The sequence below is a fragment of the Buteo buteo genome, chromosome 9 (assembly GCF_964188355.1).
Source record: "Buteo buteo chromosome 9, bButBut1.hap1.1, whole genome shotgun sequence".
Taxonomy (NCBI): domain Eukaryota; kingdom Metazoa; phylum Chordata; class Aves; order Accipitriformes; family Accipitridae; genus Buteo; species Buteo buteo.
In genome coordinates this window covers 43,004,495-43,030,427 of record NC_134179.1, presented here as the reverse complement: position 1 = coordinate 43,030,427, position 25,933 = coordinate 43,004,495, and the positions used below count along the sequence as shown (strand labels likewise).

The 25,933-nt window shown below is 53.9% G+C and overlaps 3 protein-coding genes across 8 annotated transcripts in view; 1 reads left to right on the top strand and 2 right to left on the bottom strand.

The window, feature by feature from the left end:
* Window positions 1–2,445, bottom strand: part of CDC27 (cell division cycle 27) — a 33,511-nt gene extending 31,066 nt beyond the window's left edge. For 2 of the 6 annotated variants that reach the window (XM_075036281.1, XM_075036282.1), the window contains exon 1: window positions 2,219–2,445. In XM_075036281.1, coding sequence (XP_074892382.1) covers window positions 2,219–2,245 — 27 coding nt within the window. In that variant the 5' untranslated portion in view covers window positions 2,246–2,445. The remainder of the gene's footprint in view (window positions 1–2,218) is intronic. The other 4 variants (XM_075036276.1, XM_075036277.1, XM_075036278.1 and 1 more) reach the window with 2 other exon arrangements.
* A 3,773-nt stretch (window positions 2,446–6,218) lies between these two features.
* LOC142035061 (myosin light chain, embryonic) lies at window positions 6,219–14,198 on the bottom strand. Its single transcript, XM_075036884.1, has 7 exons — window positions 13,118–14,198; window positions 12,244–12,271; window positions 9,657–9,806; window positions 8,920–9,093; window positions 8,381–8,458; window positions 7,665–7,708; window positions 6,219–6,560 (listed from the first exon to the last, which is right to left on the bottom strand). Exons 1-6 carry the CDS (start codon window positions 13,214–13,216, stop codon window positions 7,680–7,682), a joined length of 558 nt encoding a protein of 185 aa, XP_074892985.1. The 5' UTR covers window positions 13,217–14,198; the 3' UTR covers window positions 6,219–6,560; window positions 7,665–7,679.
* A 2,804-nt stretch (window positions 14,199–17,002) lies between these two features.
* LOC142035060 (parathyroid hormone/parathyroid hormone-related peptide receptor-like) lies at window positions 17,003–23,588 on the top strand. Its single transcript, XM_075036883.1, has 13 exons — window positions 17,003–17,080; window positions 18,728–18,833; window positions 19,326–19,436; window positions 19,558–19,682; window positions 19,893–19,987; window positions 20,351–20,537; window positions 20,998–21,151; window positions 21,331–21,391; window positions 21,941–22,007; window positions 22,206–22,304; window positions 22,687–22,824; window positions 22,948–22,989; window positions 23,223–23,588. Exons 1-13 carry the CDS (start codon window positions 17,003–17,005, stop codon window positions 23,583–23,585), a joined length of 1,626 nt encoding a protein of 541 aa, XP_074892984.1. The 3' UTR covers window positions 23,586–23,588.
* The last annotated feature ends 2,345 nt before the right edge of the window (window positions 23,589–25,933 follow it).

Sequence of the window (25,933 nt, the reverse complement as noted above, 5' to 3'; positions counted from 1 at the left end):
ACCCAGAGACACTGTTCTTTATCTATCATGCTTTGTATATCACAACTGCAAAGATGACAGTTTTTTTTCCTGGAATGCTAAGCCCTGTAGACATCTGAAAGGTTGAAAGAACACAGACAAATAGACAGGAAAAAAATCTCTGCAATGACAAAAATGAGAAGTAGTGTAAGCTTTTCCAACCATATCGTTAAAAAAATAATCAGAAAAACAGAGCTAAGTACATGGACTCCAACTAAAATGGGAATTCAGAAAAGCAATCAACTTCACCCAGATGCGTACTGCAAAATGGAGACCACTCACTGAACGCGTTACACTAGTGAGAAAACAAGCATGAGCTGGTTTGGAAAGGTCCTGTAGTACAGCAGTCCAATCTCTACACCACTGCTCATAGCCATGGCACAAAGAGGACTACAGCTACAACAGCAGATCCAGGCAGAACTCCAGCGTTGACCTCGTTTTGGATGGTGCACTGGTGGCTTGCTTACCATTAAAAGCAACAATATGACCAAGGCCACAACAAATAACAAATCCCGAACTTACCAGTGTTGCTGTAAGCAAGGAATAGCAGCAAAGCTAACAGCAGCAGAACCACTGATAAAGGAATTATTTGGCATTTGAAAGCAGGCAGAATCTAACTAGATATATTCAATGTAGCAAAGCCTCATCAAAACATCCAAGCTGATTAGAGCTTCAGAATGGAGAATGACATTAGAGAGGTCTTTACGTTTCTGAAAAAGGAAAACAAGGCCGCACATTTCTATCAGGGAACTCTCAGAATAGCAAATATTTTCCACTTGATTAGTCTAATTAGCACAGCACCGGAAACATTAAATATTGTTTCCTGCCATTCACTCTGCAATGCATTCTTGCTTCCTTTTCTATTGTAATCCCATGTTTTCCTAGAATACCCAACTGGTGCAAAAGACCAGTCCAGCTCCAAGGGTAACAGCAATGGCGTAAGTACGAGCACTGCAGAAAAGGGACCAGTGGCCAAAAGCATTTCCAGCACCACATTGACCCTTGCTCTCAGACTGGACGAGCAGAACAGTGGCATCAAGGATACAAACCCCTGGTCTATAAGAGCACCACCACTGTCACCATTTTGCACAGACAGGGTCAAGCCAGCATGGTGGTCTTCCACGGTAGAAGTCTTTCTTCCCCTCCCACCTTTTCATTAAAAGGAGAGGAGAGAGCCAAAAGCAAGAATTTTCACTATGTTCATTACAGAACACAATTATGTACTGCCATGACACTTACAGCAAGAGGTTCCTAGCATAACTAGAAAAACCCCCACTCTGTTAAAAAGCTAAAAATAAAAAAAAAAAAGAATGGGAACATGAATGAGACGACTCATTAATAAAGATTATAGAATAGTTGGAGTAACGGGCATAGAGAAAAGGTGGAAAGAAGAAGCAACTCTTAATTCTGTGAATCGTGCCTTTTGGATGGGAAGACTGAGAACAAGAGCAGGAAGCCCACCAGGATAACTACAGTGAGACTAAAATACGGTAGAAAACCAAAATTTACGTTATTTTCTCTGCTAGGTCCCCTATCAGTCTGAAGGTACTAATGCCTCGGGAAGGAGGAACGTCCTTCATTTGCAGGACACGTACAGAGCCGAGCACGCCGTGAGCGTTTAAAAACGAAATAGCAGCAAATGCAGAAAGGTAAGCGAGATGAAGAGAGAGGTATCAACAGGTCTCCCAGGGGATCTACGAGGGGGAGCCGAAAGGGCCTTTTCTGGAAGCCGACTCAGCTGCGGTGCAGCGGGAGACCCACACGTCCTGCGGGGGAGGCCGGCTGCCCCCAGGGCGGGGGCCCGAAAGGGGCAAAAGGGCGAGGGCAGCTCGTCCCAGAGGCGCAGAGGATGGAGAGGGGAAGCACGAAGGAGTGAGGAAGCCCTGAAGCCCCACAGGCTCCCAAGCCCAGAGGGCGGAGGAGAACGGCCCGAGCGCCCTGCGGGCCGGGCCCGTTCCCACCGGCGGAGGGGGCACCCGGGGCCCGCAGCCCCACACACACACCCCGGGAGCGGCCCGAGCGGAGCAGGGCCCCCCCCCGCCACAGAGAGAAGGCCCGGCGGCGGGGAGGCCTTCCCCGGAGAGCGGGGGGTGCGGCGGGTCCGTCTCCCCCCGCCAGGCCAGGCCAAGCCAGGCCGGGCCGGGCCTTGGGGCCTGAGCGCGGCGGCGAGCCCGAGCCCGTGCCGCCCAGGGGTCGGTACCTGGACGGGTTCCTGCAGCACCGTCATCCTGCTTTCCCCGGCCTCCGCCGCCTCCTCCTCGTCGCCGAGCCCGGAGCGGGGCGGCCCCGGCCCCGCCTCAGTGCGTGTCCCGGCGACGGCGCGGCGCGGCCCGGCCCCTGCTCATTTAAACTCCCAGCGACCGTTACCGGGGCAGGCGGCGGGGAGGGAAGGAACGAGGCCGGCCAAGCCGCCGAGTCCGCCCGAAGCTGGTGGCGGAAACACCCGAACCGTCTGCCGGAAATACCCGAAGCCTCAGGCGGAAAGAGCCGAACGCCGACGGAAAACAAGCTGGGAAAGCCCCCTCTTGTCGGCCAGGCGGAAGAGCCTCGGCTGACGGAGCCGCCCGAGCGGGGACGGAGATAGCCGAGCGGAGCGGGCCCGGCGGCGGCGGCGGGGAAAGGCAGCGGCCCGCTCGGGTCTGCCGTCGACCCCGGTGCCCCTGAGCACCGGTACAGAAGCCGGGGCAGCACGCTGCCCACACAGGCCGGCTGGGGCGGGGAAGGGGGGAGGAATACGGAGGCGCGCGGTTCTGTCCCTCAGGGCGGGGAGGGCGGCGGCCGCCTCAGGCCCTCAGCGCTGGCACCCGGCGTGAGGGGGGACGGTGGAACCCCCCCTGCGGGGCCTGCGGCTCGTCCCTCAAAGAGCCTTTGCACCCACGCAAGGGCTAGAAACTTGCACTTTGTACCAAAAAAACGGGGTTCTGGGGTGTCTTGGGTGCTGTGGGGGCCTGTTGGGAGCCCCCCCCCGGCATCCCTCACGGTGCTAGCCCGTGGTCTCCTTCCCGCCATAACCAGAGGCCTGCTGGTGCTGGGCTTTGGCCGGTGGTTTCCTTGTCTCTGCTCCCAGTGTCAGGGGCCAGCACAGCCCGGGTGCTGTCCCCGTCATTGGCAGGGCAGTCCTGAGGGGGGTACCGTGCTGGCAGCTCTCCCCAGGTGGGTGCAGCCAAGGTAGCCGGGAGTAAAATGGGCAGATTGGGGTGCTGGGGCAAGGTGGGTAATTTACAATTTGAATCTGAAGGCGCTGCATCTCCTGGCGCAGGGAGCGCTCTCTTCCTTTCCCAAAAGGATGGAATAAAGATGCACAACTAAATTTCAATTTATTAAAAATACTGACCTATCAATAGCCACCTGCAACTGCCAGAGCCCTTCCTTCTCCAAACCCCTCTGCAGGCTTCCTGTAATACAACCACCACGTACCACCACCCCCAACACATGCACGCACACATACGCACACAGACTCTATAACCTGCTCTTTCCAGTACCTTTCGCACTTGCACTCAGCTGCCTGAAAGACGGATCCTGGCATTGCCTGATATGCTGCTGAGCACATGTGAGAGCAGGGGGCTGCATCTTTACGTGAGAATAAAAGCTGCGTGCCTGGTGCATATGTTGAAAAGTTGCATGTAGAGCAAGAGGGCTTGGCCTGCCTGCTTCCCCACTCTCTTTATATGTCTTTCTCTGGGTTTCTGAAAAACGTATTTACAAATTTGTTATCACTCCAGTAAATCTGCAGGTGTTTGCTTTCAGGGTGTGAGCAGGTTGGCATGGAAAGGCAAAGCTTTCTTCAGTCCCTGACCTGAGACAAATAACAAAATGGGTCACAGAGCAGTGCTTTCCCCCAGGATGGATACCTGGCTTGCTATCAGGTCGACCCTAGTCATTTTGCCGAACACGAAGGGTGCGAACAACATGATACAGTGAAGTGTCTGCCTTCCCTAAAGGCCGTTGGCCTCACACACCAACGGTGATGATGGTGACGTGTCCATATGTGGGTCTGAGGGAGCCTTTCAAGGAGCATAGTCCGTACTTATCATCCTCATCCTGATCTTGCTGCCCTGCCGTGTGCTGCTGATAACTCCTCAGGATGAAAGCTGGCTCCATCTGTCTCTTCCATTTCACAGGGCACAGCGCTAAGTCTCCTGACATCCAGACCATCTTTGGTATGAGTCTCTGCTTTATCACAGCCTGAGGAGATACAGCCGTAGGCTCTCCTTAGAGTGGGGGGTTATTTTTACCTCTCCTCAGGGTCCCCTGGACTTCAAGTAAAGCATCCAAACTATAAAAGGACAGAGTGTTGACTATTGTCTTGGGACATATCGATTTATAGAGACTGCTCCAGTCCTGAAGTGCAGGTCTGTGTGTGGGGTCACTCACTGGTGTCCACAGATGCTTTTTATGAATGTTTGTGGGAGTAAAACCACTGTCTCCTTGGGATCTCACCTTTTCCAGAGGAGGAGGCAGGGCATGGAGGTATATACTGCACCTGTTTGAGTGCATCATTCCAACCTGCTTTGGTACAAGTCATCTCTGCTTTATCCTAAAGAGACAGAACAGGTCCCCAAAGTAAAGCATGGCTGGCTGTTAACCCGAGGGTGCTTCAAAGGCTGGATTTCACAGTCCTCATGTTTTTTTCTACTTCTCTCTGTCATTTTCCACTGCTCTCTTTCTGTCTGTCTCTTTGCAGGAATCTCTTTGGTTTTAATTTACAGTGTCATTCCTGTCTGCACAGAAGCTGGAGGCTCATATACAAGGCATGTAGTCTTATATAGGAGCGAGAGTGCAGCCTCTTGGCTTGCCGGGGCAGGAATATCACAGCTAGGAGGGCCCCCAGTCTCTGCTATGGATTTCCTCTGCAAGTTCAGGCAGGTCCCCCGCCTCTCCTCTGCTCGGTTCCTCTCTGCAACAGCACGTTCCTCTGCAGGAGTCAATGCCACGGTGGTGGCAAGGGCAAACGTGACCCTGGAGTGAGTGTGCAGCAAGCAGCATCCTTTCTCACCCTGTCACCATGGTCCTTTAACAGGTTAAAACACAGATAGTACATTAAAGAGGCGAGATGCCCAGATTCTCCCTAATGGAAGCTGTGGAAATACCACAGACAGAAGCTAAAATCTAATCTTACATCTATAAACAGCTTATGTTGCTTTTTATGAGCATTTGAATCAAGCAGTGGGAATTGAAAGCAGCTGTTACTCAGTCACTGCACAGAAACGAGCAAGTGGCAGCTGAAGTCAACCACATCGGAGCAAAACGCCTTCAGTTTCTAGTCAAAGTCACGGAGTGAGGACGTTGGAATAAGGAACAAATCAAAGAAAAGTGTTTTCTGCTCCCAGGTGTTCTGCTGATGGGAGGACGGCGTTATCTGTCATGAATTATTCACCACTTCTAGTGATGCTATGATGATTTTTTTTGCAGGTAGGAAGAGGGAGAGAGCCACCAGCTTGCATTGCACAACCCCCAGACAGCTTCTGGCTGCTAACACGCTGTCTGCCTGGAGAGGAACCATCCAGGGAGCCCTGTCCTGGCTGGGCTCCATCCCAGGCAGGACACGACCTGCACCCCAGGGACCCGCCATCCCGTGCCATGAGGGTGGAGGTGGGACCTGGCCCAGAAATACCCATCACTTCCCCATTTTCCTTCCCCCTTGCTGATTCATCAGGATTCAACTTCCTGGAAATCAACCTTCAAAACTAGACTTCTGGACCTGTCAATGATCTAGAAAAAAGAATGTTTTTAATGTTTTCTCTGACATTTTTGTTTATTTAAAGGGCCTCTGGCCTTTTCTGGCTGGAACAGGCAGCACGTTGATGGAGAGGTGCCTGCTGGTCTCTCCTATGACAGGGACAGTGGCAGGGCCAAGCAGGTCCCTCTTTGCTCCATGGTGCAGTTCAGCCTGGAGCTGGAGGGAACGCTCATGGGTAGGGTGGATGGGCTACAGGTCTGAAAAAGGGCTGGCTTTAGGGCAGAGAGGAGGTAAAAAACTTCCAAGAACATGAGGTGTCTTTGATGCAACCTGTCCCTCATGCCCACTTTGCTCCAGGCGTACCTACCTCCATCAGGAAGAAGTGGCCAGAGTGCAGCCCAGCTCCTGGCCCCATGCTGAGGGTGGGGTGATGAACAAAGACCCTCAGCCCCGAGTCTGAACTCCTCCCTTACATCTAGCGGTCATAAAACCTGCCTTTTTCCCCTCTCTGTGGGATGATCCTGCTAGCTCTGATAGCTGGTGGAGACCGAGGGGTCTCCTCCATCTACTGCTTCAATGAGTAGTCCAAAGCCAAAGCACAGATACTGTTAAAGGGAGAAAGGAATGAAATTTAATGAGAAAAATGTCACAAGAAAAACCTGAAAAGAATAACTTAAGGTTAAAAACCACGTTACAGATATCTCATTGTATACCCAGGCTTAGGCACACATATGTGGAGGACAACTCTTGATGGTGGCTCATGTGAAACATCTCTGCAGGTGTGCGACATCCAGGGAGGAAGGGTGGATGGAGGAATCTCGCTGTTCATGGGGCTCAGGTGGGTTCAAACATTTCCGAGAGCCTGGGAGACAAGCATGAGAGGGCTTAATGCAATGAATCTTTGAGACAAGAGTGCTCCTTCTCAGATGAACCCAAAATGTCAATAGCTGTAATTCCACACCATTAAAAAAGCAGTGTTACACGCAAATAGTTTTGTGTAGAATTAAATCTCCCTGGCAGTGTTTGCCACCTATCCACCTACATTGCTGAGCTGATGAACAGGAACCAGAGAAAAATGGATTAAAAGCAAGATAAAAAGGGTGCTGAACATTCAAAGTTCAGACTTATGTCTATCTCCTTTTAACCTTCTGATGTTTAAAGAGATTTGTAGAGGGGGGGGAAGAGATTTTTAAATGTTTGTGTATTTAGCAGTATCTGAAGGTCCCTTTTTTTTCTTTTTTTTTTTTTTTTTTCCTGCTGCCTTTCACACAGCTGAGGAGAGGAGAAATGTTTAAGAAAAGTAAGTGAGATAGCAAAACCATAAGAAACTGGCAGGGTAGATAGGGGCGAGCTCTTAGTAATTTGGATTTTCTTTTAAATTTAATAGATTTCAGAGGGATAGTTCGCCCTAAAAGAAACCTGTTTCTCTGTTTTCCTCAGGCAGACTTAGAGGAATGCAAACAAGCTTAACAAGCATCAATGGCCCATTTTCCATATTCTTTCTAATGTTAATGGGAATGTTGATATTTCTTAGTTCAGAAATTTCCTCACTAAGTAGTTAGTATTTTCTTAGCATCAAGTCATTCACGGCTGCAGGTTTTAAAAAATTTATTTCTGTCGGCTACTGTTTGATGACCACCTTAGCTCCTGGTGGGTTAGAAAATGTATCACCATAAACCACACCATCCTCTTTCTTTCAGAGCAGAGAATCGACACAATTAACCAGACCACAACTGACAGTCATGGGGTTGATGCTGTCCTGATAAATTTTAAATGGAACGAGTTACAAATGAAGTTCGTTATCATGAACGCAGCTTTTTATGCTTTCAGAGCTGGGATTATTCCTGTGGCATTAGTCCACTGCAGGGTTGCTTGCGGGGTTTAGGTTTTGGTTCTTCTGCCCCTGGCTGTTATATGCAGGATTTCCAATTTCAGAGGAAGCAGCGGGAGACCCTGATAAACTCACCTGCTCTTTCTTCTTTCAGCCAGACATGATGTGCTTGACAAAAGCTGAGGAGGAAATGAGAGCATGAGAGGTTAAAGCATGCTGTGAACTGTGGTGGGGCAAGCAGAGAGGCAGCGGGGTGTACCCCCAGCCTGGGGCACCCCAGGGATGAAGGGGATGTGCTCTGCCAGGACTGAGATTTCTCCTTCTGTTCCTACCTTTCCCATGCCATCCCAAACCTGCTTAGAGTGATACCAAACCCCTCTTGGACACAAGCCAGTTTTCTGAGGCCAAGGGTAATGGGTACCATCTTTTCCTCAATGCTTTCCAATTTTAGGCATTCCCAGATTTAACCACTCCCTATGCCAGATTTTCACCCTCTTGGAGCCGCTAGCGATCTGGATCTCCAAATGTTCCCAATTAGCCTCTGCTGTGAAAGATGCTGGCTTTGTTTATTTTTGATAGCTTACAACAAACCAGTGCCAAAACTGGGGATAAAACAGTCCTGAAACCCTTGGAAACATGCTGTCTTCACCTGCTTTTACTGGAAACCACTGGCACAACCGCCTTGTTCCCACCCCAGCTGACATGTCTTACAGCTGTCCTCTGAGAGGCTTTGGAGGATGGTCCACACCTCCTTCTCAGTGATCACCAATGTCCTCACAGAGGACACAGTTGCACCCTAAGACAAGATGACCAAGTCTGGGATGGCCCTGATGAACATCTCTTGCTCCTACCTTCATAGTTGATACAGCCATTGGCATCTTCTTGCCCTGCCATGAGCTGCTCCACCTCGCTTTCTGTCATCTTCTCCCCTGGAGGAGGAGGATGGAGAGGTGAGAGGAAAGGTTCTCAGCCCACCAGGACCCTCCTGTCCTTCTTCCAGAGAGCCAAAGCCACCAGAGGAAGGAAAAGGGGATTAAAAAGGAGCTGTGCGCCACTACAGACTGGGGAATGCTGGTGGGAGGTAGTGGAGAGAGGACCAAGCTGTGATGGTTGTCTGATAATTGGTAATGGCCAATTATCAGACAATGCCCAGGAAATTGATAATGATTTTATGGACTCTCCATCTCACCTGGATGGTGCATAAAGCTGTGGCATAAGATGGAAAAGGCCACCTATTCGGGAGCCATTCACTCCTACTAAAGCCTACGAGCAGCAGAATACAAAGGATCTCTCTGATGTGTGAGACCTGCAAACTAACCCAAGCCATTTGGCCAGAAAGAGCTTAGGGGGTGACCTGTGTCCTGCTCCCATCCCCAGGTCCAGTCCGTACCCAGTGTGACCAGCACATGGCGCAGCTCAGCCCCCATCACCATGCCGTTGCCCTCCTTGTCAAAGACACGCAGCCCTTCCACAAAGTCCTCGAAGGTGCCCTGCTCCTTGTTGCGGGTGAAGTGCTGCAGGATGGGGAGGAAGGTCTCAAACTCCAGCATCTTTGTGTTCATTTCTGGAAGGGGACAAGGAGATGGGCTCAGACATCAACTTCATTGGGCTGAAGTCAGCCTCTGAGGACCTCCTACCTAACCTTCCTGGTCTCATTTCCATCTGAGTTCAGGGGAGAAACCCCCAAAAGTGGTGTGACTATTAGTATATTATACTTGAGATGGGAACATCCATATGAGGAATAAAGTATTAACAACTGGGGACTGCACACAGACTGCTGATATCAGCCAAAAATTAAAACCAGCAGGTAGGTCCTCTGTCACTAGGGCAATGTGGCTGCACTGGGACTGGTCATGTTACACCAGTTTGCACCAGCTCAGGATACGGTCTGCTAAGCATCACTTGCCACCATCCCCAGCTGAGGACAGCCTATCCCTTATGTCAGCCATGGTACAGGGAGGGGGAGTGAAGGCATTTTGCAGGAATGAAACCTCTCTGTGTCATTTCCTTCACAATTCCTTCATCTTGCAGGGCTTTTCCTACAGGGGATATAATCCTTCACTTGCTGCCAGGGAGCACAGGGATTGCTTGTCCTACCCTGTCCCTGCTGCCCCAGTTTGCTGTCACCTTCTGGTTTGGGCTTGCCCAGCACTTTCAGGACCTCTGCGTTGGTGGGGTTGTGACCAAGCGCCCGTAGGACATCCCCGCACTGCGCGTAGGTGATCTGCATGGCTCCCGTGGGCGTGCGGTCAAACAGGCTGAAGGCTTCTTTGAACTCTGCGGGGAAGAAAAGCTCAGATGTCCCTTGCCATGCTGACCCCATTTCCCACCCCACTGAAGCAAGTCCTGCCTGGCAGGCAGGGAAGGGATGGACACGTGCATGGCGGGTGCCCTCTCCACCCGTCACTGCTGCCCAGGGCAGGCAGCCCTGTGCTAGCTTGAGCAATGAGCTGCTGAAGCTTGCCAGACTCCTTCAACGAGTCGCTCAGCTTCTTGAGCAGGTTCTCCTACCCACGCGGAGCTGGCTGGATGACCTGCTGGGATTCCTGCACCACCTTGCGCTGGCAGCACCGGCTGCAGGTGCAGGCTGCTGTCTCTGCTGCAGAACATCCCCTTTGCTCTTCCCCTTTTCGACTCGGATTTCCTGGGGACCCCATGACCCTTTCACTGCACCCCCATGAGCCCTGCAACACCCTATCTGGTCTGTTGGCATCCCCCCAGCCCCAGCCAGGCAGACACAGCACAGCGTTGCTTGTGTTTGGGCAAGGGTGACCATGTCCACCCCAGCCTTGCAGCCCACATGTCATGCCAGCCCTGCATGGAAGGACACGGGAGATTCATTTCCAAGCTCATCCCCATAAATTATCATGCCACTGAGTGTTACGTTTTACCTGGAGGAAGGAGTCCTAAATTAGGAACAATTAAGGTTTGCTTTCCTTCTGTGTATGACGCTTTTCAGCTTCCTGACCTGCTGCTGGATTCTCTCTTTAATCCCAATGTTGGCTACATGGACAACTATGCACCTCTGCTGGTCAGAGCCTGGTCTCTGCCTCTTGTTTCAACCCAGAAGATCTTCTCCACTACAACAGGCTCCTCACTGGTGTCGAGGTACAAAATGTGGGAAACCAGTCCTCCAGGAAATACCCCCCCGCCAAGTCCTTACCCTCCTCCTCTGCAGGGAAGCCAAGGACCCCGAGGCTGGTGGCTGGCACCTGCCTCTTCTGCTGCTCCCTGCAGGCAGCGAGATGGTGGTTTTCCTGCAGCAGATGCTCCACACACTTCTGGATTTCATCCTGCTGCCTCCAGGCCAGCGAGTCCACCTGAGCAGTTGACTGGCCCAAGACAGGTCTTTCCCGCCTGTCCACGCGAGCACTTAGAGCTGTGAGTTTCTTGTCCATGGCACTAATGAATTCCATGTTCTGGTCCATCTTCTTCATGATGTCCAGCAACAGTTCACTCAAAGCAGAGCCTCTGCTCCTCCTGCTGTCGGGTGGGAGGAGACGATCGCGGTCTCCACGCGGCGATGGAGATGTCATGGTCTGGTAGGCATTTCTTTGGGTTTGGTGGGAATCCTTGCCGAGGGCTTTGGATTTGCTCCATTTTCTATTTGGCATCTTTACATCCTCTGCTGAACCTCACCATCCCATGGACCTGTCCCCACAGTGTTCATGCCGTGTCCTTGTAGTCCTGTCCACGGTCCCCCCCCAACACTGTTGTGGTGCTGCTGTTATCCTGCTTGACCTCACAATGGCTCCATCTCCGCAGGTGAAATCCCTCCATCTGGCTCTGGAGGGATCCAGGGAGGGACATCACCACCTGCGAGTCGCTGGGTCAAGAGGCAGCGCTATGAGAGTGCTCAGTGATATCCACCCCTGACTATCTGGTGCCACAGGAGCACATCCCATGCTCTGGGATGTGCTGCAGGTTAAATCCACATAACGTCACATTTTAACTTGCTGTCATTTCCACTGGCTCTCTTTTCTCCTTTCAAAAGCTGGTTTGGGGGTCGAGCCTGCAGGATACTAGGTCTTCTCCTCCCAGGTTTCCCACCAGGATCTGCCCTCAGACCTTGTCCTTTCCCTAGTCTGTACACAGGCATTAAAACTGGCCGTGGAGAGATGAGAAATCCTAATCCTGGCTCAGCCCCTCGGCATGGGGCTGTCCCTGCATCGCCAGAGGCTGCTCCTCCCACGCGAATCCCAGACTTTGAACCAGGCTGCATCTCTCACCATGAATGGAAAAATACCTTTTCCCTGCCAGGCTCTGAAGCTGGGATTATCCTCTTCTCTGGGACTCCCAGAGCAGAGCAAGGAGCCAGGATCCATTCATTGCTCCCGACAGCCCTGTGTTGCAGTCCCAGATAAATCCCTGCACTGGCTCCCACTCACCTCCAGCATTGCTCCCGTCTCCAGCTCATGCCTCTTCCCTTCCCACCAGAGCTCTTCCCCATCTCTTTACCGGCCCGATGCTGGTTGGGGACATGACTTTCTGATTTCATATGTCCATTCTACCTGCTAGGAATCCTTATGAGGCCACCGTGGAGGATGAGCGGCGTATTGGGGGGAATGGGGTACCTAGACCCTGCTGGGCTTTCCCCCAGGAGCAGATTTGATGTGTGGGGCCTCGGCTTTCATGTCAGCTGTGAAAAACTACCTGGAAAAATGACTCCCCATTTCTAATGCCATCTCTGGGAGAAGGTGTAGTCTGCACTTACCTTCGATCTGCTCTGCAGTGAATTCAATCTGTTGGGAGAAGAGAACAGAGCCAGGAATGAGGGCTGTGTTACTGCTGGGGTAACGAAAGGGCTCTCCCCTGCATTTGAACATCTCCCTCCCCAGGCTCCGCAGGCTGCTCGGGATAGGGGGGCTGTATCCATGCCGAGTCCGGCTGTGCCATGCCCGGGAGCGCTCCTGCCCTTGCTGCAGAGCCAAGATCCCTGCGGGAAGCGCAGCCAGAAGCAGTGCAGCAGGCAAGGGGTGGGCAGGCAGTGGGGATGCTCGGACCACAGTCACGGCTGTTTTTGGTGGAAAGGATGTTATTTCAAGGCTTGAGCTCTAGTTCAAGTGATTAAATAGTGCCCGTGCTGAGCCTGCTATTAACAGCTCTGGCTTAAAAATGTAACTATATCCCAGGGAATCGCAGAAAAAGTGAGCTCCTGTTGTAGACACTTGGATAAAAGATGCTTTCACGTGGAGAAGACAATGCAGGTGGCAAAATACTTTAGGATGGAGACAGTGGATGGCAGAAAAGTTTTTTCATGCTGCCAGGGCCCTGACACAGTGTCTCAGCCGGGGGCTGTGGGGTGTTTGACTCTGCAGCCAGAGCTCTGGGCAGCAGCGTCCCAGTGCGAGTGCAAAGCAGTTTCCCTGGGCCAGTGCTGTGCAGGGCTGGATGGGGCAAAATCGAAACATTCCCCCAGTGAGGAGAACATCACTCCCAGCCCACTGCATCAATGCAATCCGATGATTTTCCCCTCCCAACCCTGGCTCTCAGCCTGGCTAACGCCGTTCGCGTGGCGCATTGCATCGCCCGTGCCTGGCAGATGACAGGCGCGAAGAAAGACGGTGACGTCTTCACTCCTCACTCACCTTCACACTCTTGGGATCGAAGGCAGGCTCTCTGGGTGGCTCTGGGGCTGGACCCAGTCTGGCTGCTTCCTTCTTCGGGTCGGGTTTCTTGAGCGGCATCGCACTGGGTTTGTGCAAAGGTGCAGGAATGAGTCCTGCCGCCCAGCGAAGCAACCGAACGGAGGGATGAAAGGCAAAGTCTGCTCCTTCCCTTATATACAGAGCCCTGTCCTCACCCCGGAGGGGCAGGCCAGCTGCTGGAGCAACTGCTACTTACTATAAAAGGAAGAAAACTCAAACGAGAGGGGCCCCAACTTGACAATTGCCCATTGTCATCAGCTCCCGGCACGGGCGAAGCCACCAGCCGCCCCCCCCTCCAGGCACAAAAGGGGGGACGTCTCCCCCTCCAGCACCTGCACCGGGTGGGCTGCATGGGGGCTGCTTGCTAAATGATCACTGAAAACCTAAACGCGAATGGCTCTGGGTGCCTGGCAAGAAAATAGCAACACGATGGCTGATAAACCTGCTGCGATACCCACGGGAAAAGCGTGTCTGTTTTTAGGCAGGCCTGCAAGGGCAAACACTGCAGAGCCCTTTTGAAGACTGGGATTTATGAAGTGCTGCTTCAAAGGAGCTCAGTCCTCTCTGAACGATCCCCCCAGCTTCGTGTTCAGGGTCTGGTTTGCCCCAATCTCTCCCCAGAGCTGAGCTTGTGCCCTGGAAAAGGCCACGCTGCAGGCGGGAAGCGGTGCTCACCTCCGTCAGAATGGTTAATGAGGATAATGCAAACGAGGGCTAAAGCCAGGCATTTAATTCATCAGCTCAGGATCTTTCATAGCCCTGTACCACTTGTCCCATGCATCCCCAAAACCTGTGGGGCAGAGCGGGTGATGGGGTCTCCTTTCAGCTCCTCTCCAGGCGGTGGGCAGGCTCTGGTGGGAGATGCTCTTGCTCTCACCCTCCTCTCCCAACTGTTTGAAGAACTGCAGAAGAAGTCATCGAGGTTCAACATCCCACAAAATGGGGCTCAAGGGTTACACTGAGACATCCTAAACCATCAGCTGAAGTCTAGCCAGATTGCAACAGAGCACAGGAGGAGAACCCATCCCTAGTTTGCATCGGGGTCCGAGAGCTAGTATTTTGGTAACAGAAATAAATGGACAAAAAATTATTTACGACAGATGAGAGCATCTTCTCTGCTGTGGAGATGCTGCACAGCCTCATTTCTCCAGCCAGCGCTTGCTTAATTGGGCTGCAGGGACGGTTGCAAGCCACTGGGTGGAACAGGATCCTGCGAGATGCTGTTAGTCCTGGTGTGAGAGCTACGAGGTCTTGGTGCTGGTTGGAGTCTGAGCCATTATATTTGTACATACACATATATGCACACATTATATACGTATTTAAGTTTTGCTTATACACAGATATAGAAAATGCAGTTATACTTGTATTTTCAGGTGGTTAAGTCAGACTGGTTCAGGTCATGTTGTATCACAACGGCTCAGGCTTGGCATGACCGGGTAGGTCTAATCCTGCTGTTTTGGAGCTGCTGGAGGGCTACGAGTGATGGGAACGGGGGATGTCACCAGCTCAGCCCTGTGCTCAGAGCTCCCCCCCAGCCTCTTTCTTGCTGAAATGCTGCTCAAGACAGAGGCTGAGCCATCGCCAGCCGGGTTATGGGGGTTTTTCAGGAGGAGGGAGCAGCCGCTGCAAACTGCTGGGAAATTTGCTGTCTGCTATCATCTCATGATTGCTAGCGTGGATTTGGGGAGCTGAGGGGGCTGGATGATGGGGCTGGGTGGGTGTCATTTGCAGTGATTGCTTTCCAGTTCTCTCTATAATATAGCAAGTAATTTAGCAAAAAAAAACCAAACCCCACCAACATGTTTTGCTAACTGCAAACTCGGAGCTGGGTCAGATTTCGCCTGCAGTGGGAATCAAATTGCCCTTGAGTGTTGCTGCCTCCCCCTCAGCCATCATCCATCCATACGCACATCCATCCGATTCTAAAATAACGTCACCTTAACTCTGTCCTCACTCCCCAGCAGCTTCTGGGTCAGAAATCAGTACCCAGAAGAGCCTTCAGAAAACATTAATCCTGCAATTTAACTGCTGATCCCTTCTCTTGCCCTACGTGCCCATGCAGCAAGCGCGGGAGCTGCGGTGCCGCTCGGCAGAGCGATGCCGCCGGGCTGGTGTCAGCACCCACATGATGGTCCGGGGTGGTGGCTAAATTGGGCCGGGGAGACGGGCAGCTGCGGAAGATGCCCCTAATCCCTCCTTGATTTATAGCTGATTGCTGTGGTAGGGAAAGCAACCGAGAGGCTTGTTTTGCTGTCCAATTTAATCAGAGGGAGCAGCAGCACCTCCTGAGTGATGTCATTTGGATTTGCTTTGCCCTCTCAGCCGGGTGATCCGCCTTCCCTCGCCGCAGGAGCCGAGCAAAAGTCTGACCCTCCTTCAGCCAGCCAGGAAAACCCCGAGGGGGGCTCTGCTCTGTGCAGGATTTTGGCACTTATGGAGGCAGCAATAGCTGTGCCCGGCCGTGGACTATATGGGCCAGGGGAGAGGCCCTGGGCTAGGAGCCTGCTGTTCCCGGGGTTTGGCACTGGGCTTTTTGAATTTCAGCCTCACCCCAGTAATGATGACCTGCTCGGGGAACAAGGACTCCCCGCTTCGTGCCCCCATTTCCCCAGGGGGACGCTCGGGCTGCTGGGGGGACACAAGGTGTTTGAGCTGGCAGGGTGGTGGGAGCAAGCCGGGCATCTGCATGATCCCAAAATGCAGGGGACAACCCTGGGGCCTCCCCGAGGGGATGCAGGTGACAAGGGACCGCTCTGATGGGGACGGTGCCAGCTGCAGTGGGACCAGCTCTGACCTGATGCCCAAGGACCTCCCGGCCCTGCCGGTGCGGCTCATCCCATTCCCGGACTGCGTGAGACACCCATCAGCGTGGAAACTCTCTGCTGCCAGGACTGTTCGTCTGCCCTGCCTGCTCCTGATTTAGCCATCAGCCCCCCTCGCAGAAGGCTAAATGCAGTTGTGCAGTGAGGTCCTTCTGCAAAGCAAACGCACAAAAGGCAGCGGGGTGCTTGTCCTAAGTGGGGAGCAGGACTGAGCCCAGCACATCGCCTCCAAACACACCCCAAACCTGAGAGAACGAAAAGGGTTAAACTGGTGTCTGCCTGAAATCCATCCCATCTCGGGAGCATCAGTGCCGAGGTGACGCTCGCGTGCTTGCACCCTTTGCCTCGCTACCTCCAGCCACATCGCTGGGATTTTCCCCGCTGTCCTTTGGTTCCTTGGGACCAGGCTGGGGCCGGAGGGGACTGAGCAGCATGGGGGCAGTGGGGGGACGCTGTGACAGCTGAAAAATGAGCCGCCAGGCAGTGAGAGAAATTTCTGAAAAGAGAAGAGGAATCTGCCTTGAATGAAGAGGATTTTAGCACCTAGGGCTAAGCCAATAAACCTCTGCCATCCCCATCCGAACGGGAATTGTTTGCACACGCTCCAGGAGCTGCTTAAAGCAGGCGAGATGCGGAGAGTGAATAGGAGCGAGCATGGTGGGGGGAGAAACCCCCCTACCTGGTAAACCTGCGAGCAGACCCCTATAGGAGTGCCAGGGCAGTGCCCTCCGGGACAGGGGGTCTCATCCCAGGGTGCTCCCCCAGCCCTGAGCTCCCAGGCACGGGCTGTATCCTCGCCGCCACCTCACCTCAACAGGGAACAGCAGCCGGGAAGGTGCTCCCAGAAGATGCTCTGTCCTGCCGAACACGCCAGCCCTCTCCGTCACCCGTGGCCTCAGGCTGGCAGCGATTCGGGCTGCCCAGACGTCTGTCCCCCGGCAAAGGCTTTGCTTTCTCCGGCTCACCGTCCCTGAGGTCCCCATCCAAGTGACACGGTGGGACCATGGAGGCATCCGTCCCCATGGGAGGTGTCACGGTGGCTCTCCTCTGCTGCTGCCTCCTGAGCTCTGCATGGGCACTGGTAAGTTTGCGTGGCCCCGTGGGCTTCTCCGGTCCCTCTCCTGCCTTTAAATATTGCTAATTGTGCAACCCGCTCTGGTCGGTGCCCGTGTGCCCACCGGCTGCACGTCCCGCTCCGCAGAGCTGCCAGGCAGGAGCTGGGTGGGATGAGAGACCCTCTCCGCTCCCGCTAAAAGCTTTCTAGCAGCCACGGAGACACCGCGACCTGACGGTTTTTTCCATTTCTTGGACGCATCCAAGGCAGGGTTCGCTGCCTCAGAGGCATCAGGGGAACAGAAAGAGCGGGGTGATTTACGGTCAGCGCAGGCGAGGCTGGAGGGATGTGGCGAGGGCAGAGCTGGGCCCCCACCCTGCTGATGCACCCCAGGACCCTCACTCCTGCCCTACACCCCTCACCAGACCCCGTCCTGTCCACCCACCTAGACGGCTGCTTTTGGGAAGAGTGTGAATGGGAGTTCAGGGTCTCCCCTCTGGGGCAGGATTTGGCCGTGCTTACCTGTGGGCAGTCCGGGAGCCAAAGTGAAACTCCCGCATCCCGGCTCCTTTTCACTTCCAAAACTGTTTCCTCATCCCGGCTCCAAATTCCCTCGAGCATCTCAGCCCAAAATGTCTCAAAAGACATTTGCATGTGTGGTGCAACCGGGAGGCTGCAGACGCCGCAGGCTGCACCCACGTGCATCGCGCTGGTCCCGGTGCTGGGCACCCATTTGTTTGCAGAGCCCCGGCCGGCCACTTCAACCAGGGGCTGCCAAACCTGGCTCTGAAGGGCTCGTTTTGGTCAACAGGGACATCCAGTGCCGCTGGTGGGGTGGGTGAGAGGGAGCCAGGGCAAAAGCCCAAAGTGCCACTGATTTCCAGCACAGAAACATGAACATTTCTCCACGGACAGGGTGGAAGGGGGGGGGGCTCTCGGTCAGCCTCAGCCTTGCAAGAGGGAAAAACAAGAGCAGGAAGGCGGGCAGCGCTTTTCTCTTCCCTGTGTCGTTTGCATCTATACCCAAAGCCACACAAACCTGACTCGCCTGGGGTGCACTGGGAGAGCACGGCCATGCCATGGCTGCTCCATTACCTTTGCATACCAGCACATCCATTTTCCATGTGGGCTCCTGTCTTCCCTCTCACACCGGCTTTGACTCTCATTTCTTGCCCCCCAGGATGGTCCTGCTTGATGCTACGATGCTGGGGTTCAGCAAAGCGTTGTTTCCATGTCACGAGATGATGTTCCCGTAATGGCCCTCGAGCCCCTTGTGATTTTGGACTTGGTGTTAATTAGCTGGGTGGATTCAGGGGTTGGTGGCAGGGAGCACCGGGGTGTTTTGTGGCAGCAGGAGCGACGTGGGTCCTGCCCCGACTCAGGAAGCGTTTGTGGGTGTCTCATCAGCCACCTTCGGGGTGCTGCTGGGACAGGGCAGCTTCACTCCCAGATCCTGGATCCCGGCCATGGGTGGCTCATGTCACCGAGCAGGCGGTGGCAGCTCTCCGGGGACATGGAGATCACCAGGGTGGGTCGAGGTGTCCCAGGGAGGATTAATCTCTAAATTGTGAGCACGAAGAAGAGACCTGAGCTGAGCTGCTGTCTGACACTGTTGGCCTGAGCCAAGTCATGCAGAGGTGACAGTGTCATCACTTTTTGGTTTTGTCTTGGCAGGTGGACCCTGATGATGTTCTCACAAAAGAAGAGCAGATCTATCTCCTGGTGGAAGCTAAGGAGAAATGTCAGAGAGACATAAAAGCCCAACTAGAGAAGATCAAAGGTAGCGTCCCTCCCCTGCACGTGGGTCAGCCAGCCCCAGTGGAGCTGGCTACATTGTGGGAAATGCTGTCCCCTCCGATGGGAGCAGGATGGGGCCAGGGACACATGGCTCCTAAGGGTTTGTGGAGCTCCCGGCACTCTCGCTGCTCTGGGCACAATTAGGTGCTAATCAAATCATCACCCTGATTAGCCTTATGGTGATTAGCCAGCATAGCTGGCTGCACCATATTCCAGACTGCCCCATGCACGCTGCAAATGAGAGCCGTGGAGGGCCTTGGCCCCCCCTGGAAGAGGTGGGATGTGATGGGATGTGATGGGATGTGTCCCCCTCCTTGGGACTTGGCCCCCCCTGCAGCTCCCCCTGCTCTGCAGGCCAGGGCTGATTGCGTGGCAGCGCGTTTTCCTCGCTCTGGTCCAGCGCACGCTTGGGGAAGCTGGAGGTACGCCGTCACCCTGTTTGGAGATGTAAGATGTGTCTTTGCTCTTTGGCCAGATACCAGCTGCCTTCCAGAGTGGGACGGGATTATCTGCTGGCCAAAGGGCTCCCCCAGCCAGGAGGTGTCGGTGCCCTGTCCCGACTACATCTACGACTTCAACCATAAAGGTAAGCGCTTCCACCTGGGCAGGGAGCCACCTCTCCTCGGTGACAATCCTCCACGGAGCAGGGATGTGTCTGGGCTTCCCGTGGGTCCTTCCACTGTCACAGCACCCGTCGCCGTTCCCAGGTCATGCCTACAGGTACTGCAGTGCCTCTGGGACCTGGGCCATGGCTCTCAGCACCAACAAGACCTGGGCCAATTACACCGAATGTGCTCTGCTCTTCTCCTCCGACAGCCGGAGCCGCGAGAAGGTGACCTTGCTTGTCAGAGGTGCTGGGAAAAGGGGTCGGGATGGGGACCAGGGAATTGTGCAGCAAAGTCCAGGGGAATGGCTGGGAGCAGGGGGCTCTTCCCCCTTGACTCCCCAGACAAGCCCTGCTCCCCCCGTGCTCTCAGCCCAGAGGCTGGGGCGGTGGGCCTGGGCTGTGCAGGGGTTGTGGAGCTCAGCCCTTCTCTTCCAGGAGGTGTTTGACCGCCTGCACCTGATGTACACCGTCGGCTACTCCATCTCCCTGGCCTGCCTCCTCGTCGCCGTCTGCATCCTCTCGTACTTCAAGTAAGGAGAAGCCAAAGCCCCATCCCCGTGTGGGGAAGAGCTGTCCTCTCCCATCGCCCGCACACACGACCCTCTGAGGTGGAGCAGCCCCTAAGGGAACGGGAACTGGCCCCAAACCCCAGCACAAACATCAGACAATTTCCCAAAGCCCAAAACACCCCCAGTATGACCAGCTTCCCGTCCACTCCACCCTGCTTTTGAAGGTGTTGATGCCCCACTTGCCCTCAGATCTGGCTTCTGTGCCCATGGGAGGGCTGCCACCTTGGGGCTCACCTTCTCTGGGACCCCTCGATGCCTGAGCCCACGTGTGATGAGCTTGTTGGGCAGCTGGGGCTGGGCTCGTGTCACATCCCTTCTCCGTAGGCGCCTGCACTGCACACGCAACTACATCCACGTCCACCTCTTCACCTCCTTCATCTGCCGGGCGGTGAGCATCTTCGTGAAGGACATGGTGCTCTACTCGGGCACACTGGCCAGCGAGGCGGAGAAGATGCGGGAGGACGACTTCAAGGCAGAAATGGGTCCCTCGCCAGGACAACGGAGCCACCTGGCAAGTGGCACACCGAGACCGGAGGCAGGACCAGGGGAAAAGGGGATTTAGGAGCCCTGGAGCAAGGGGATGCGCTTGGGACCCTCCCAGATGGGGGCTGTGCTGCTCAGGGGCGATGCAGTTGGGGAGGGATGAAGGGCTGCCTACAGCTCTGCCCAGCTTCTGCCTGCCCTGGTGCCACAGCAGAGATCAGAGCTGCAGAGGACATCGGTCCTGCAGCCTGTCTGAGCTCAGAGTGCCCTGGTGTGGGAAATAACTTCTGCTATAGGAAAGACCTAAAGCATCTGCTCTACATCTGATGTCGGAATATCCCAGGGGAGATGTAGCTCCCTGCAAGAGGAGGAATGTGAGCCATGCATGGGGCACAGCCTGGGTCTTGCTGGCCAGAGAGCAAAAGCCACCAGGTTTTGCTTTCAGGGGACAGCTTGATATGGGCACCTCTCTAACGATATGTCCACAGGTTGGCTGCAAGGTGGTGGTGACTCTCTTCCTCTATTTTCTGGCCACCAACCACTACTGGATCCTGGTGGAAGGTCTCTACCTGCACAGCCTGATCTTCATGGCCTTCCTCTCCAACAAGAACTACTTGTGGGTCCTCATCATCATCGGCTGGGGTAAGAATGGACCCTGACCCAATGCTGAGACCAGGCGGGAGCTGTGGCATCAGCCACGGCCGAGTGGCACTGAGTGCCCAGAGAAGGGCAGCAGGATGTAAACCAGCTGCCAGGAACTGGGTCGGCCTGCAAACGTGATGCTTCATCCATGCTCCTCACTCTGGTTCCTGCCCCTCCAGGTCTCCCCGCTGTGTTTGTGTCTGTCTGGGCCAGTGTCAGGGCCTCCCTGGCGGATACACAGTACGTAGGTCCACCTTCTCCAGCAGTGCTTTTGGGAGGGAAAGACTGGTTGCAAATGCTAGCAAAATACCTGTGGGCACCAGAACTTTTGAAAATGAAAATTTTCCACGTACAAGTCTTGTTCATAAAATTGTCAGTAATCCAGAGCGATAGTAGTTTTGTTCTGCATTTGAGAGGAAGATGGATGCAGGTTTACACCATAAATTGATCAATAAACAGTGCAAAGATGAATGCTAAAGGGCATGTTCTAAAGTTAAGCATTTTCAAAGGAGAAAGGCTACCAAACGTACAGCAGGAGTTTTAGATGAGTTGGCCAAGGAGCCCTCAGGAACATTAATGCTAGTTTAAACTCATTTGCAACACCATGATGGTTATGAACGCTTGTAGCATGGCTGCTGTTGGGTTGAGATTTACACAAACTCCACAAAGGGAGTGAAGGGTGGGAGGATGGGGATGTCGGTTGCGGGGGTACAGGGAGCCGTCAGCTGGCAATTTTCCTTACCAGTGATTTCAGGTTTCTCCAAGGTGTTTCTTTACTGGTCTCTTCAGGTGCTGGGACCTCAGTGCGGGGAACATGAAGTGGATTTATCAGGTTCCCATCTTGGCCGCCATCGTGGTAAGAATCCTGTGGCTGAATCTCCCAATCCCTTTTGGGGAAAGGGGATTGATAAGAGACCCAGACCCATTTGCTTGTGCTCACTGGGGTTGTGTCCCCAGCCACCCCGGCACCCAGGGAGGGCCCTTGTGATGCAGAGGGATCCAGGGACACTGGTCCCTCCCTGCTCTGGCCACAGCACCACTCCCATGTCGGCAGGTGAACTTCTTCCTCTTCCTCAACATCGTCCGGGTGCTGGCCTCCAAGCTCTGGGAGACGAACACGGGGAAGCTGGACCCCCGGCAGCAGTACAGGCAAGTGCTGGCAGCAGCAAAACCATGTCCTGGCCCTGGTCTGGCTCATTTTCTGCCTGTTTAGCTGAGGCGGCTCCCCAAAGGGTTGTGAACGAAGAGCAGAGGCGCAGGAATGGCTGCAGGAGCGAGGGAGGGTGGCAGGACGACGGCAGCCAGTGCTTCTGGCAGCTCAGTTTGATTGAAACAGCAGGGTCAGGACTTCAAGCTTTGCCTGCTCCCTTCTCCAAGCTGGACACTGTGCAGCAGCTATGCACAAACCAGCTGCGGCAGCAGCAGAAGCTGAAGCGACTGCCCTCTGCTAAGATGCTTACCAATGTCTGCAAGGGGGCTGCAGGCTGGCTGACAGATCCCGGCTAAGAGCTCGGAGCATTTCTCCTCTCAGGAAGCTGCTGAAGTCCACGCTGGTGCTGATGCCGCTTTTTGGCGTCCATTATGTGGTGTTCATGGCCATGCCCTACACCGAAGTCTCTGGGGTCCTGTGGCAGATCCAGATGCATTACGAGATGCTCTTTAACTCCTCTCAGGTACGTCGACACGGGGCTGCCTGCCTGCTCCAAACACCGTGTGATGCTCGTCCAGGGAGCGGGGAGGCACACGTACAGCATCCCGGTTCAGGACTCAAACTCCACCTCTGTCTCTTTTGGCAGGGTTTCTTTGTGGCTTTTATCTACTGCTTTTGCAATGGGGAGGTAAGTTAGAAGTGTGAGTAGCTGAGCTCCCTGTTCTAGCTACTTTAGGTTTGGGGAAGTTAACCCGCAGCCCCGAGGCTGGGATAACCAGAGGAAAAAACTCAGACCCATCCCTCTCAGCAGGATTTGGAAGGGGGGGGGGAAATCACTAGGAATAAAAACCATGGGGAAGGGAAGGGATGTTTGTTTTGCTGTCTCTGGGCGCAAGCAGCCATCTCTGACCTCTCCCTCAGGTGCAGGCAGAGATTAAGAAAGCCCATTTTCGGAGAAGCCTGGCGCTAGACTTCAAGCAGAAGGCGCGTGCCACCAGCGTGGCGGGGAGCTGCTGCTACGGCGGGCTGGCCTCCCACGCCACCACGAGCTTCAGCGTGAGCCTCGCGGGGCGAGGGGCAGGGAGCACACAGCAGCGCGGGCTGCTGCTCCCTGCCCGTGGCAGCCTGCCGGGCTACATCCCCAGCTCCTTTGCCTCGGATAACTTTTTGCCCTGCCCAACCCAGGAGATGAGCCAGAAAGCCTGTGGGGAAAACATAGTGGACTTAGCAGACCTGAGTCAGCATCACCCCAACGTAAACAAAGAGCTGGAGACGATGCTGTGAAGTGAATGGTGTGTTTTCCATCTGGACATCCAGCTGTGCCTGGAAGGGTGCTGCTCCTCACGCTTTGGGCTCCTTTTACGCTTGCATGGAGACCCGGGGTAGGGGATAGCAGCTGGAACAACACAGTTCCCTTTCCCTCACAGCCAGGGTGCAAAGGGACAACGTGCTCTTGCTCCTTCTACCTATCTGGCCTAAAACCAAGCAGCCAGTTCAAAACCTCATTTCCTTCCACGTGCAAGTGATTGATGTAAGCGATGTCTGTGCATGCAAAGCCTTGAATCATCACCAGGAAACAATCCTCCATGCTCCGTCTTACCTTGACAGTCTGGAAGGTGACTTCAGCTCCAGCGTGTATAAAGCCAATTCAGCAAGCCCACGTTCTGAAGTCTGACTAACCTATTTAGCACCAATTCCTGCGTTGTACAGCCCAGGGCTGGCAGCGTGCATAGTGCCCGCTGAGCTGTTCTGCAGCTCGCCCTGCCCTTACTTCCATCCTCGTGCAGCTCACAGGTACCGTGAAGCCCAACACGCAACGCTCAGCTACAAATGGGGAGCGCGAGTCACTGGGATATGATGGGCTCGGGGAGGCAGGCCAAGCTTTACAGCCTGGGCAAGGCGCAGCGAAATGCCTGGGTCCCCCACGCTTTACAGCACGGCTGTCCATAAACGCACAGGCCATTGCATGCGAGAGTCTTGGCCCTGTAATCTTTCTGCAGGCTGAAAAGTGAATAAAGAGAGAGTCTGTATGGCTTGCTTCCACCCGTGAACTCCGTTACAGACTCAACGGCGTTACGCACAGTGATCGGTTGCTGGCGGGTAGCAGAGGGTGTGAAGGGCTGGAAACCCAGCCACTCTGCTCTCGCTGCTCGCTGTTGGGGACAAGGCAGCCCCAACTCTCCCCTGCCTACTCTGCTACTTGTGCATTGCCTGGGAAAGCTCATCACCCTGATGGGAAAAGACATTCCTGAGGAGCTTGCGATGCCCAGCCCAGACAATTCAGCCAGACCACAGGGGAGGGGAGTGGAGAATTATTATGTCGTTGGGAGAGGGGGTATGTATGCCAGTTAAAACTAAACAGCATGTTGGTGGTAGCATGGCGAATTTTTTTTTCCTACCTGCTCTAAGGAGACACAGTCCCTCAAGGCAGTAATTTCATGATAAAGACAGTGACAGCAAACATGTATATAATTCTGTGCATTCACAGATCTTCCAGTGAAAAGCTAAAGGGAGTCACAATGATTAGGAAGCACTGGAGGGACAGCCAGCCAGAAGGCCAGGAGGTGCGTTAGGGAAGGGAAGGGCTCCAGGATTCATAGTCTTTAAATGGTCCAGAACATGGTGCAGAGTCAGGCACATCTGCACCACCTCCCACCCAAGAAAACAAGTGCTGTACGACGTGGAAGAGGCACAGCTGGGTGGTGGCAGTGTTTGCCCCGCGCCGGGGTATGAGAGGCAGAGGGGGTGACTGATGTGCAGGCACAGAGGCAGGAACAGAATCTGAGGATTGCCCTTTACAAACAAACCTGAGCTTCCTGTAATTGATTTGCTCAGCTGCGAGTTGTGTGCTGGTCTCTTTAGAAGCAAGCAGCACAGCGTGCCACTGCAAGGAGAGAGATTCTCTCTTTCAGGGTAGTTGGCATGCTGCTCACACTGCTACCTTGTTCTGTGGAGATGGAACCAACCCTCTTATGTACCTAACATGGACCTGTGAACTGACATTTATAGCCCTCTGTCAGCGATCAATATTTACTCATCAAGTCTCAAGAGGCTCCTGGTAGCTAAGAGAGGGGTGAGGAATTTCAGTAATCCTATCAAACAGCAGAGGGATGTGTTAAAAAGAAGGGAAGAGACCCAGGCATACACCACATACAGGGCCAGTTCCCAGTGGCAGCCAGCTGAGATCCAGGAAGGGAGGGAGCAGAGGGCAGCTTTAGACTATGGAGCTATTTTTATTTTTCTGTGTTTTGAAACTCAAATCTTTAATTATGCAGAGTGATAAACCTTAAGCGTGATAACGAAAGGGGAATGCAACAGCTTCTAAACCCCTGCCACATCTGCCCTGGAACATACTTATCTTAATACTAAAAATGCAGAGCTCAAACCACTGCAGTGAGGTTTCTGCACAGACTGTGATGAGAGTGTTCAAGTGGAAGCTATTTTTGAAAAAACAAAACAGATTAGAGCTAGTTAGTAAGGGGGCCCAAATAATTAAGTTGGTGTCTTAACTGAAACCAGTACATATGCAAGTCAGATCACAAGACTGTTGCTGAATTCTCTTTCCAGGTCAACCAATGACCCCATGGAAAGGCTGGGATGAGCAATGTGTCCTGAGCTGTATCCTTCCCACT

Excerpts from the sequence above, each read along its gene's own strand:
- LOC142035061 (XM_075036884.1), bottom strand. The coding sequence starts at position 13,216 with ATGCCGCTCAAGAAACCCGACCCGAAGAAGGAAGCAGCCAGACTGGGT. Across the intron at positions 9,807-12,243 it reads CACTGCAGAGCAGATCGAAG|AGTTCAAAGAAGCCTTCAGC; the intron begins GTAAGTGCAGAC and ends TCTTCCCCGCAG. Across the intron at positions 8,459-8,919 it reads CCATGTGCTGGTCACACTGG|GGGAGAAGATGACAGAAAGC; the intron begins GTACGGACTGGA and ends CTCCTCCTCCAG.
- LOC142035060 (XM_075036883.1), top strand. The coding sequence starts at position 17,003 with ATGGAGGCATCCGTCCCCATGGGAGGTGTCACGGTGGCTCTCCTCTGC. Across the intron at positions 21,392-21,940 it reads GCCTCCCTGGCGGATACACA|GTGCTGGGACCTCAGTGCGG; the intron begins GTACGTAGGTCC and ends TGGTCTCTTCAG. Across the intron at positions 22,305-22,686 it reads CCCGGCAGCAGTACAGGCAA|CTGCTGAAGTCCACGCTGGT; the intron begins GTGCTGGCAGCA and ends CCTCTCAGGAAG.